The following is a 13,735-nucleotide window of genomic DNA, read 5'->3' as shown; positions in this document are numbered from 1 at the left end:
TGTTTAAAGTGATGAAGTTGTGAGGAATGCCAATATTATATGAACAGGATATTGATTATTATCCAACCAGAAAACGTTTTGATGAAGTTTGCTTGTTTTTTCAAAGTCGTGCCTGTTTCAAAGCAAGTGAAAAGACTGTGTGCTGAAAAAAACAACTCTTCACTGGCTTTGGATGACCCTGCTGTGATCAATACATCCATGGCTGTGACGGAGGGTATGTTGGGTTGAAACGGGGGAATCTACAATGTTTTTAGAGCACTTGAAGGCAACATATTTCTACGTCATCACGTCTGGCTGTTACCATGGACACGGAGTACAACAACGCTCCAAGTTTCAATCGTTCAAAAGGAATTGACGTTAACGTCGTTAGGGTCAGTTTGATGAACAGAAAATATTTTCCCAAAAAAACCCGTTTATTTCCGAGAATAAGGTGGATAGGACTAGCTAGGTGAGTACAACTTTGAATAGGATATTTGAATATATATTTGAATAACTTAAGGTCAGTCACCCATGTAACGTTATGCCTTATTTTACCTTGACGCTTAACGTTAGCTGACGTTATCTTAGGCTAACTCAAATTCCACAACTTCCACAGTTATTAACGCAACCGGTGCTTCTTCTTTTTTTTTTTTTTTTTACACTGGTAAGGTAGGTCCGTTAGTCTGGTAAGGTGACGTTAGCTAGGGGTTTGAAACATATTTCTCCAGCCTGGGTATACAGAATTATAATGTCCCCTATAACCTCAACTATTTATTCGTAGTTTTAGATATTGGTTGATTCATAGGGACAAGGCAAGTTAATGAAAATAAGTAACGTTTACGTTATATGATGAAGATGTAACGTTAAACATGCTGGAGTTAGCAAGAATGCGAATTTACATCCTAGTCCCTAAAGGTAGGTAACAAAAACAGAACATAACAGGTAACAATATGTAGATACAAGAAAACAATACTCATGGGCGATCTTAGACTCTTTTTAGGGGGGCTCAAGCCCCCCCCTAAAATTTCATCTCATCCCCCCTATAAATTATAATAATAAAAACTTTTTTTTAAATCAATTTTGGTGCTTCTAGTTGGAGTTTGCGAACTTGTCTGTTAGTGACAGAGGACAAACAATTACAGGTTCAAAGGGCTTGAAACAGGTTTAATATCCTGTGTGTCTGTCGCTGATGCTAGCACCTGTAACCCAGTCAAGGAAAGGGTTAACAGAAACGTAGTGTTGGCCAATCGGAGGTTGTTCAGTAGCTAGCTCAGAGATTATCAACTAATGAAATAAAAGATTTAGAAGGGGGTTAACAATTTTGCACGCACTATATCCGTGTCATGTTCTCATTAGGGGATGAGCCCCCCTAAAGGTCTGATCCTAGAATCGCCCCTGATACTGTACAATAATACAATAATAAAAAAACAAATATTCACACAACTATACAGCTAACGTTTTCCTAGGATTGGCCTCATGTTTTCCCCAGCATCAATGATATAGCTAACCTTACACTATATTAATTATAATAAGTACTTCCAGTGTTTTGCCTAGGTTTGTGGAAGAGTTGGGTGTACATATTTGGCGGAGTGAGTTTAGGGGTCCTCCCTCAAGAAAATGTTACATAGAAAAAAGAAAATGCAATTTCACATCATTTTGGACAATTATTACCACTATATCTGTGTCTAAATTATTGGAAACGTTAGAGCAGTTAATACATGAATAACAATTTTGTCTGTTCTGTATGTTCAAAAGTATAAAAACAATAAAAAGTTGATCAAAAAATGTAAAATAAATGAATAACACTCAAAAAACTTACAAATATATAAATATTACAGTATTTCCATCAGGAATAGTTTACAAACAGGTGACAGGACAGCAATGACTCATCATGAGCTGCTAGTCGGGTTCATGATAACATCTGTGTTTCTGACTGGTTCCCCTGTGTGTTTGTATAAACTTTACATGTAATACTGTTATAAAAGATGGAGACCTTACTGGAGTCAGACAGTGAGGAGCAAGTCAGAGATGGAGAGCCACAGGAGGAGGAGGACGACGACCGAGAGCTGAAGGAAACTCTCAGTAATCTCCATGTTTCAGCTCCTCAGGAGCTTCTGTGAGCATCCGCGACGTATAAACACACCACACACAGCGAAGGAGTTGTCTTCAAATGACTCATCCATTACTAATTGTTGCGTTTAATATATCTATTAATACATTTAAGGCTGTCATTTAATTGATTGGTATTCATTTTGAAGTAAAACTACTTTATAATTGTAAAGTGTGTTTTTTCAGTTTTTGGACATTTAGACAGAACAAGTTTTTATGTCTATGTGGACTCTAAGAGAATGTGATTGGCTGTTTCACAACTTTGACATTTGCTCCAGAGTAATAGTTTGGGACCTCAAAATACAAACTCATGCACTCGAGACTTCATTCCTTGAATTGCATTCCCTCATATTAATATCAGCTATAATCTGATAATCTGATCTGTGTGTGATTATGGGTATAACGCCTTATGACCATAAAACAATTCTTCTCCTGCTGTGCTTCACCAGCCTGAAGTTGGACAAGGCAGACGAGCTGTATCCCGAGTCCTACAGGGTTAACTCCCCCGACGAGATTCGACTGTTGGCCATCGCCGACAACTTCCAGCGTCAGTATTCACACTTGTTGCCCAGCCGCAAACCACTGCTGCTCTGCCCTGTCAACGAATGTGGTGTTAAGGTAACACTAACAATCCATCTCAACTCAGTAGAAATCATCGTTCCTTTTTTTAGAGAAATACCAACTAGTCCTTACATCTTTAAAAAGCACTAATATATGTACCTCTGTCTAATACTTATGTATATTTGTCATTCATAACATTCAGAAGTTTGTGTCCATGACTCTTCGGCCCACACCGACAGTCTACCCTGAACTTTTCACCTGGGAGGGCTGCGCCTCCTTTGTGGCTAATTTCTTGTCTCTGGACCCTTTGGACCCGCCTGTTGACCCGGTGAGAAAGGCAACACTGGTGCAGACACATACATTTGATGCACTTATTTCAGTAGCTGATAGAATGGCCGTTAATAGAACAAGAACTGGGCTCTGTGGTAGATGCAGATGTGGCTAATGAATGTGTGAGGGTTTATTTCCTCATGCCACATTCAGGTCATGTTGGAGTTACCGTATACACGACGTTCCACTTCTGGGATTGTTCCGGTGTCGCAGGAAATTCCGCCGGATGCATGTCTTTTCGCCGATGTCCGTTTCCTTCCACTTTCTTTGTGTTGGAATTTTAAACTCCGGTGGATTCATGAGGACTATGGTTAACTGCTCCTCAGATCTCTGCAGGGTAAATCCAGACAGCTAGCTAGACTATCTGTCCAATAGGAGTTTTCTGTTGCACGACTAAAACAACCCTTGAACGTACACATGTTCCACCAAAACAAGTTCCTTCCCGAGGCTATTTAGCAGCGGCTCAGTGTGGAGCTTAGCCCCGCCCATGATGATTGTGATTGGTTTAAAGAAATGTCAATAAATCAGAGCACGTTTTTCTCCCATCTCGGACTGCTGTGTGGACTAGCCAGACCCTCCTCTGCAGCGTGTGAAGGAAAGGTCTGGCAAAGCGAGACTAGAGTTACCGTAACTACATCATAATTATGACTGGGAAACTCAGGTGTTTCTGAAAGCTCCGAAATAGCCAACTTTCCGCTAAATAATACGGATGTGCCTGACAAAGCCACCAAACATGAGTGCCTCAAATCCGTGTTTAAAGTAATTAAATGCAAATTGGGTAGTGCTATAGTGACCACGCACTATTTTTCTGTTCACACGACCAACTCTACTATCATACTACTGTCTTGAGTTGTCCAATGGTGTTTTATGGTCGCAAGTTGCGTGCCATCTCAGAGATGATATGATGGAGCAATCAGTTGTTCTGGAAAGCTGAAAAATGGCACTGGACTTTCCTGTCCATAACAAATGGATACCTTTTACTCTAGTGGCTATGTGAAAGGAAATACCTTGTCATTTTAACAAAAAGAAAGTGGTTAGGTTAGGGTAAGACAAGGCAAGTTTATTTGTATAGCACCTTTTTTTGGGGGGCATTTTTAGGCAAAGTTAGGCCTTTATTTTCACAGGATAGATGAAGTCATGAAAAGGGAGAGAGAGGGGGAACGACATGCAGCAAAGGGCCGCAGGTCGGAGTTGAAACCACGGCCACCAACCAAGGAGTAAACCTCTACATATGTGCGCCTGCTCTACCAACTGAGCCACATATATAGCACCTTTTAACAACAAGACAGTTCAAAGAGCTTTGCATGAAACCAAAAAGACAAGCTCTCATAAGTCTTTGTCATTTTGGTTTGGTTTATTTCAGCATATCAATGTATTTATGACATACATCATATCAGACGTTGTCAGGGTCAGAACAGTCAAGTCCTAGACTTTATTTGATCATTGTACCTGGTGGTGTGTTATGAACACCCAATGGGAGCTAAAGTTGTTCAATTCTAAAAAGCCATTGAGTGCTGGACTTCCCTAAAGTCACTAAACGGTCAGAACTGTAACTTTTAGTCTCCAGTAGGAGTCAAGTTTCAGGAACACTGGCTCCTATACTACCCATGATGCAACTCAATAGCATCTTTCATTAGACCCCACTTGTTCAAAATGTCTCAAGCCTAAACTGAGATAATCCTGATGATGTCACTATGATGTCATCAGGGTAATTTTCATAGACTTAACAAAACTCCTCCAGAGCGACAGAAGACAATATACTGTATAACTGTTTTCACAGGCTTATTAGACTACTTATGACACCTAACTGACCTTCAGGTGTAGAATTAGTGCAAGGCCCCTTTTAAATGGCAGTACTGTAGTAGATACTCTACTCTATGTGGACAGAACACCTCAGGAACATGTTTCAGGGTTTCAGAAAGGTGGATGAAAAAAAAGAAAACCTCCATAATGAATCGATTGTGCAGTTGGGACTTGTAGAACACGAGGTAGCTTGGAGAAGCAGCTAAATGCATAATTCTTGAGCAGGTGTGTGTGTTGCTGTCCCAGCCCAGGTACCTGTTCTCCTCCACCTCGGTGCTGCAGAGTCAGAGAGCCACATGTTTTGAATATGCCACCCTGCTGTGCAGCCTGCTGCTTGGCGTCAACTACGACGCTTACTGCGTCAGCGGCTACGCTGTCAAAGAGATGTGTCTGCTTGACCAAAGCCTGCAGCAGTGCCCCCTGCTGGACACTGAGGTCAAGGTAAGTGCAGTGTACATTACTGCGTATCTATCTACTGTACATAGAAAGGGTGGTGAACAGCTTGAACACATGGGTTTCCTCCCAGATTGTTGACTCACAGACATGAGCATGTCTGCTTGCTTGTGCTTTGTGTTTGCAGAGTGTGATCTCAGAGGAGGGTTCACAGGAGAATAAATACACAGTGAAACCTCTGAGGGAGCTGAAGAGTCACTTTCTGACGCAGCAAGACAAGAAGAAACAGGATGCAGAAGCTGCGTTGCTTCAGGAACAAAAACTACAGCAGGTAATGTGATCTTACTGTAAAACCAACAAGAACAAAACAATAAAGGATCATACTGATAAAAAAAATAACAAAAGGTAGCTCATGGACTCCAGACCAGGGATCAAATCAACAGTCACTGTGGAGAAACTGTTTGTTCTGACATCACAGCACACACGAGAAAAGGTCTCTTAAATAAAGCTGAAAGAAAGCTACGAAACCAGTCCGTCTCTACTCTCCCTCCTTTCACCTTTGAGCTCTTCTTCATGAACAGGAGAGTGAGCAGCGACCTGCGGACCCCCTGCGAGGACTGAGGGTGCACTGTTGGGTGCTGGTGCTGTCAGGGAGTCGGAGCGTCCAGGAGAACTTCTTCATCGACCCTCTGACCGGGAACAGCTACACCACTGACAACGACAACTTCCTGGGCATCGAGAGCGCGTGGAACAATCTCAACTACTACGTCAACATGCAGGACTGCAGGAACGGCTGCGCTGTGAGTCCATGTCCACTCCAGACGCAATATTCAGTTACAGTCATTAGAGATCAACACATCACAAACAACAATCATTAGACGAGAAATATGCTATATGTTTTCTGTGTGTGTGTGTGTGTGTGTGTGTGTGTGTGTGTGTGTGTGTGTGTGTGTGTGTAGGATGTGGTGTATGACATGGAAGATTTAAAGGTGTGGGAGCCAGTCCTGTACGGCGCAACCAGTAAAAAGCAGCTGATTTCAGATGTCTTGAAGAAAAAGGAGAGTAAGATGATGAGAAAAATCAGCAATGATGACGAGGTGTGTATGTGTATTTTCTGTATGTGTATGTGTATCTTTACATTTGTGTATATACATATGTTTGTATGTTGTGGATAATTAGACTTAAAAGCAAGACTCAGAAGCAGAGCAGGTACGACTAAAATGATCTTAACTGCCCCTGATATTCACTAGAGCACCAAATATGGATTAATCCGCTACTGAAAATATACCCCAACAAATTATTCTCCTTTTTTATTGATAAAAATTACAGTGACCAGCAACTTTAGGAAATTACTGAGACTGTTTTAAACATGAACGTTTAGAGATTTACTTCTTGAGTAGGAACCAGTGTGCTTGAAACTGAGAGCCACAGACAGGAAGTCAGAAACTATTGAGAGACGTACCAACATGTTTTGGATCTGCACATTTGGATTTGTTGATAATAAGACAAATATAGAAAAACAAAGACCAAAAAACGTTGCCCAGTTCCCAGATGTTGTCTTAATGTCTCCAACTGCAGCATTTACTTCCATTTTTTCCTTAGTCCTTTTACACCAAGTTGATTCATTAAAAAACATGCATTTAAGCCGTCCGAGGTGTGGAGAGAGAAAATAATGGCACGATTTACCAGAGTTACAGCTAAAAGAAGCATTGACACTGAAATCTGATTTTCTGATAATGAGGTTATTTGTAAACTCAACAGTGTGTTGTTCATTATAAAGGAAGATGAGCAGCCCCAGGCTTTTGAGATGCCACGATCCTGGGTCAATTACATCACAATCCAAAAAAAAGGTACAGTAACTCCACATGAGCTCTATCCATCTGACCGTGCAGGCGGGGTACTGATACTGAACGTTACCCTCCACACTCTTTACCTGTTTGTTTTCTAAAGGTCGAGTTAATGCTTATTTGTCGTTACATCTATACAGATGGAGATGTCAACGGGTCAGAGCACAAAAACTGACATGAAAGCATCAAAGACAAAAACATAATCAGAATCAGCTTTATTGGCCAAGGAAGTGTATACATACAAGTCATTTAACGTGTATGTGCAAACACAAACAAACAAACAAACAAATAATGATGATTTTATCATATCATTGTTATATTATTCTCATATTATCTTATTATTATTATTATTATTATTATTATTATTATTATTATTATTATTATTATTATATTGCTGTTACTACAACAGTGAATCACAAAATAAAAACCTTAATGCAATAGAACATCTGAGTATTATTCAAATAAAGTGCATATAGCAGAGAAAGGAAATACAAACCTGAACCAAACACATGCAAGCTGGTGCTGTTAAATCCTCCACAAACTGCAGCCTCTCCTCTCTCGTTCAGACCTGGAGACCCGCTGGCCAGGAGGACAGAAGGTGACCCACTACAGAAAAGCACAGCTGGAGAGGTTTGCGCCTTACCTGCAGTCAGACGGCATGGACACACGACTGACTTCTTACAAAGACCTGGACTGTGAGTGTTTCACAGAAACTTTGGACTTTTTAAAAATAATTCAGCATATTATTATTTTTACCACAGTCCCTACAGATCTAAAAAAAAATGTTTATGACATTGGAATTTGTTTGTGCATAACATGTGGTGTGTGTGTGTGTGTGTGTGTGTGTGTGTGTGTGTGTGTGTGTGTGTGTGTGTGTGTGTGTGTTGAAGGCACAGAGGTCGTCATGGTGAAGGAGTGGTATCAACACAGAAAGGACCACCTGGTGGAGAGGGAGGTCAACAAGGCCAACAACTTAACCGCAGAACGCTTCAAACGTGGAAGACGTTTCCACCTTTTATGTAAATCTGCTTTCTGCAGCTGTCCACTTAGAACCTCGCATCTCATCCAGACACATTTTAACCTCACCTCTAGCACACAAAAAAACAGACAAACAGACTAGGTGCAAGGGGCAGAGGTGAATTAAAACACAGTCGCAATGAAGAATGTGGAGCGTCTTTTTTTGAAGGATAAGATCTCTTTATGTTATCCTCCTTACTTGTGAGCACACATTGTAAAAAGCAGTTGCTGTGCCCCAGTCACACACTACATACTAATAATTCTAAGCAGGTTTTGTAGTTGCTAAAAACGTCTTCTTTCTTAAATCACAGATGTGGGTGAAATAGCTCCAGGAACCAAAAATGTGAAATCTTTTGAAAAACATTTTTCTTTCTCTTGATGTTTAATTAGCAGTGGGATTTCAAGTTTGGAGTTATATTGGATATTTAACATGTATTAAATAGTTTACTGTGATAACAAAAAAGTAATGTACAACAATGTCTTTGAGTAAGAGCTTTGCACACGGCATGTACTGCAGGGCCGGACTCCTCAGTTTAATCCTGTAAATAGAAGTTTTTGGTAATACTAAATGCTGAACTGATTCTAACAAGAACATTAAAAAGTGTGATTCAAACAGGAGAATCTTAACTATTAACGATCACAATAAGAAAGAACAAATAATTGTTCAAATTATACTGACTAATGAATTAATTCCCCGTCTTGTCCAGCAACTGCTTCATGGGACATATATTTAATAAAGTTTGAGAGCGGAAATGTGCAGGAACATAGTTAACCAGAATCAGGGCTTTAATCTTTAATATTGTTTCCTCAGTGTAAAGTCAGTCACCTGAGTGATGGTATGTTTGTTTTGCTCAGTTCACAGCTACACCTCCATGAGCACAGACACAAAGCATGAGATGGAGTTTAGCAGTGCTCGTGTTGACGATCTGGTGCGGAGGGTGGAGTCACCATGTGAAATGACCGAGTTCTTCGAGGGTCGGAAGGACTTTCTCTACTACCGGCACGTCGTCTTTGTTCAGCTTTCAGAACCAGATTTGGGCATTGATCCGGATGACCGACCGCTGGAGGTAAAAATAAGGAATTCACACTTTATCATCAGTTTATAAATTGTATCAGGACTTGAGTGTTATTTTAGGTTATTCGCCATACATCTTTAACAGTGTTTGATACATGTCTCCACTACATGTTGGGCACATAATATGATAATAACTGTATTTGGTCAGCGCTTTTTAAAACAATGTTTACTTTTCTTATCTACTTAAATTCAAAGAAAAGACAAAAAAAACACCATGTTGAAAGACAAGTCCGTCTCTTAATACTGACTTTCTGTCTGTGGCTATCAGCCCATTGATTCCTACTGAAGACGTAAATCTTTAATACCATAAATCTTCATGTTTAAGAAAAGGTCTCAGCCATTTCATAAAACATGAAACAACAATGTTTCCCCAAAAATGCACTTGATGCCTTTTTATTAAATTGCCTCAAAGTCTTCACTACATATACTATATTAGCCTGGACAGTAAACTGCAACTTGACAGGTTAGCGGAAGCATACAACCGCAAAATTCTAGGTTAAACTAGACAGGATTTCTATGTGCATCAATGTGGGTTTTCTGTTGGGTTTTGTGTGTGTAAACAGAAAGTGGTGGAGCGTTTCCACAGGAACAGATCCAAACTGGCCAACAAAGACGTGGCGCAGCGAGTGTTCCTATTGGCTCAAAGACGGATTGAGCTGACCTATCACTTAGAGGATCACCGATTTATTTCTTCAAAGAGGAGCTTCATCAAACCGCGAGAGTCAACAGAAAATAAGAAGGCCGAGGACTTCACACCTGACATGGTATCCAGCTTTCAGGTACAGACAACAAACACACAATAAGATAAACAGTAGAGTTCACAGCCTTTTAAACTAAAAATCTATGAGTTCATACACTCCAATAATAACTTTGTGTCTGTGTGCATCTGTGTGTGTGTGGGGGTTCAGGTGGATCCATCTGAGAAGCCTCTTACGACCCTGGCTCTGTATGATATGCTGGTGGCTCTGATGAAGGATGAGGAGAAGGTGGTTCTCCAAATCAAAGAGTCTAAACAAGAGGTAACCATGTCACCTGGAGTAAATGTATAGCTAGAGTCCCAATTCAGAGGTAAGATCCCATAATAATCATATATTCTGGATTTCTGAATGACGGACAAACAGTTTTGAAAACCCATGCCATACATGTCATTCTAAGAAGATTTTTTTTTAAACATGTCTGGAAAAGATCTTTTATCCCACTGGCAGTCCCACTCCTTTTGTCAAACATTTCCCAGTTCATTACCCCTGAAGGTTGTGTGATACTTGAGTTTATAGAACATTGTGCTGTTGCTACTTCTACTCGAGTTAAGGACCTTAATGTGTGATCAGGTGAGAGACATTGTGGCCTGCAGAGAGGAGGAAGAGAGACATGTTCAGCTTGAGTTCTCCCCATGGACGACAACCGGAGCTGCCAGGGCCCGCAGCCAGAGACAGGAAATGGTGGGGGACACACACACGCACGCACACGCACGCACACGCACTTGTACACACACACACACACACACACACACACACACACGCACACACTGAAACTACACACACATTATGGTTGTGTCAGATTCCCAGTTTGATTGCTGTTATGTCTCTATGGATGACTGTTTCCCTAACCTACTACTTTACCGTACCCTACTAAACTATGCTTACCAAGTGGTGGAATGTAACTAAGTACATTTACTCAGGTACTTTTGAGATTATTGTGCTCTATTTTCCTTTTTCTGCTACTTTACTATTCTACTTCGACTCCACTACATCTCAGAGGTAAATATATATATATTTTTTTTTACTCCACTTCATTTATTTGATAACATTAGCTACTAATTACTTTACTTTTCAATGTTGAGATCATAACTGTAACACAAAATATAACTCAATTAACAAATGATTATGTTTTATAATGGATTAAACTACCCAGCAGTATATAATATACTGTACAGTAGTCATAATATACTGTACAGTAGTCCTTTAACTCCACCTTTACCAGCTTCAGCATTAAAGTGATGAACAGATTAATTCATCAATAATTATAATTCCATTATATACAGTATATATTGTTCTCAAATGCGCCATTCTCCATAATGAGTACTTTTACTTTTAGTACTTTTGGTATATTTTTATGCTAATACTTTTACTCAAGTAAGTTTTTGAATGCAGTTGACCTAAAACAGAGGATTCCTGCACGGTGGAGATTGAGAAGAGTACTTCTTCCACCTCTGCTACCTACCTACCTCATCTTACCTTACCTCATACAACCAAGCAGGCTAAAACACCTTCAGGAAAGCAAACCACTCGTGATGTCTTGTGTCGCCATTTCTTTGCTTGTTGCAGGAGCATCTGGCCGCCGAGGAGCAGAGGTGGTTGCAGGAGAAGGAGAAGGATATCCTGGCTCCCCTCCTGATCCGGCTGGACAACGCAGAGACTCTGAGCGCCAGAGACGCCAAGCATATCCACCAGGACTGTTTGGCCGAGTTTAAACAGAGACTGGTAGAGCACGCCAACCTCATTCAGGAACGCTATGAAAATGTACGGCACAAATGTACTCCTGATGTATATTGTATCGCTTTTCCACTGCAGGAACTTAAAGTTACAATCTCTAAGAGCTCCATTTCGTTCCATTTGGCAGCATCTAAGGAGATAAGCTGTAATTGCAGGTGTGTTTTTGGATCTCAAAAGAATGTAGCAGAACCGCAAAGCAAACAGAATGTTTGCTTTTGTTTCCACTCTTCTCTGCCCGCTTTGTAGACCAGTTCCTGGAACTAAATGTAGGCACTGCTCAGACATTAAATCCATGTTGCAGGAACTTTCAGGTGTTACCAGCAGTGCCATTGATGATTGAGTCAGGCAGATGGTTAGTCATATCTGAACGAGGATGACTACAACAAGCACAACAGGAAGCATCATTTTACTACTGCTTCTGTACAGAGCAGGACAGCCAAACTTTAAAAAAAGAAGAACACTGTTGTTGGAGAAATCAACATGTTAAATGACCCTCATTGGTATTTGTGAAGAGGAGGCCGTTCAGAGGGAGCTGGGTTCAGCCATTTGAAAGAAAAAGATTTCTCGGCATCCAGCTGCGTCTGGCAGAATCTTTTCCCTACACAGCTATACAGAGCTAGCCTTGGAACCTGGGTTTTATTTCCTCTGGCAGATGCGTCTGGCACCCCTTCCGTTCAGACAGATTCCAGCCGACCAGGCCCTGGGCGGATCAATCACAATGTTTATCTCATCATCGTCAGCGTCCTGTAGGTGTATCTATTGCAGCACCAGGCTCATTAAACTTCAACTGTCAAACTAGGCAGTGCTGATCAAATATGAGTCAATATTCTGTTAGCGTTTTGCCTATTTCCTACCTCAAATGTTTTCAGAAACACATTTTAGGATACTGTTTAGCATGAATTTGAGAAAGTTTGTGAGCAGGCTGCCGTTAAGTCACACGTTTTAATGCTTTGATTGGTTGTAGGTCTATCTAACTGCTCCCAGAGGCAACAGTTAGCTATTTTATGTTGGTCTGCGCCCTTCTGAAGACCAACATAACATAATTATGACATTGTATAGTTGGTCCAGCTGATGCCTGTTTACTGACATCTGAAACATCGTGTTTGAAAACTACAGTGGAAACCTAGAAGAAGAACCTTGTCAGACTGAGGTTACAGGGTGTTACGTCTCTGCAGTAAAAAAAAATGCATTGTGTGTATTTGAAGGTTAAATATACTAGAGTCATTTTTCTAAGGAGACATGCTTTGTGTTTGTGGAGTTTATATACCGTACCTACAGAAAGAGTGTCTGCATGACAACCAACCCAAATCAGCACATAGACGCCTTAAAGATGTAGTTTTGTTTTGTGCACAAATGGATCAGCCAGAGAGGTTCAGTCAACGAAAGGAGTTTGGAATCAACGATTTAACGGATTTAGTGACATTACAACTTTGCTGTTATAAAACTTTTTTTGTGGGCACGCTAACATGTTCACAACAATCTGTGTTTAGGAGACTCAAGAGCTGCAGAGTAAACAGCAGTGGTACCAGAAGAACCAGCTCAACATGACCGAACCGCAGGAGAAAGAGTACCAGACCTACTGCTCTGAGAAAACACTACAAATACATGTGGCCAAGAAACGCCTCAGCATGTAATTACTCAAACACACACACACACACACACACACACACACACACACACACACACACAGATCATCAGTATTTTCCAGTTTAAAAATACGATTAGACTAATAAGATTCATTTATTTTAAACATTTTAACGATTTAAAGTAGTGTAATGATGCAAAAGCATTGGTCGGCTAGCTGTTACTGCAGAAAATGAGCAGACATTAACTGCAAATGGTGTGTGTATATGATTATTTATGTGTGTTTGTTCCAGGCACAAGGAAGCAGCTCCTCAGAAGTACCAAACTCTTGATCAGAAGCTGAAACGAGACCCTCGACTGGCCCCTCATCTGCTCAGCTGAGCCAGACACCTGCCTTCTTTTTAAATACTATACAGTATATATATATGGAGTGTGTGAGGAGGATTAGAAATCCTCCTTTGGGCACATTTTGCATCAGTAGAGGGCAGGTGTGGGCTGTGTTTCTTTATAATACACTCCTTATAATACAGTCCATCTGTGCTGGA

At 40.6% G+C, this 13,735-nt stretch overlaps 1 protein-coding gene across 1 annotated transcript; it reads left to right on the top strand.

Annotated features, from left to right (window-relative positions):
* Positions 1-1,964: 1,964 nt before the first annotated feature.
* ccdc135 (coiled-coil domain containing 135) lies at positions 1,965-13,611 on the top strand. The gene is made up of 17 exons (XM_078281258.1): positions 1,965-2,095; positions 2,538-2,706; positions 2,852-2,977; positions 5,029-5,223; positions 5,363-5,506; positions 5,757-5,975; positions 6,135-6,272; positions 6,956-7,025; positions 7,589-7,717; positions 7,913-8,041; positions 8,895-9,106; positions 9,678-9,893; positions 10,023-10,133; positions 10,443-10,553; positions 11,439-11,633; positions 13,097-13,236; positions 13,484-13,611. The coding sequence occupies exons 1-17, from the start codon at positions 1,965-1,967 to the stop codon at positions 13,569-13,571; spliced, it is 2,523 nt and encodes an 840-aa protein (XP_078137384.1). The 3' UTR covers positions 13,572-13,611.
* The last annotated feature ends 124 nt before the right edge of the window (positions 13,612-13,735 follow it).

The sequence above is a fragment of the Sander vitreus genome, chromosome 22 (genome assembly GCF_031162955.1).
Source record: "Sander vitreus isolate 19-12246 chromosome 22, sanVit1, whole genome shotgun sequence".
Classification (NCBI taxonomy): Eukaryota; Metazoa; Chordata; class Actinopteri; order Perciformes; family Percidae; genus Sander; species Sander vitreus.
The sequence above is the reverse complement of the archived record's forward strand: the minus strand, read 5'-3'. Positions and strand labels throughout refer to the sequence as shown.

Bases quoted from the DNA above. Each gene is read 5' to 3' on its own strand.
- ccdc135 (XM_078281258.1), top strand. From the start codon at position 1,965: ATGGAGACCTTACTGGAGTCAGACAGTGAGGAGCAAGTCAGAGATGGA. The intron at 7,718-7,912 runs GTGAGTGTTTCA...TGTGTGTTGAAG, and splicing joins TTCTTACAAAGACCTGGACT to GCACAGAGGTCGTCATGGTG. The intron at 11,634-13,096 runs GTACGGCACAAA...ATCTGTGTTTAG, and splicing joins TTCAGGAACGCTATGAAAAT to GAGACTCAAGAGCTGCAGAG.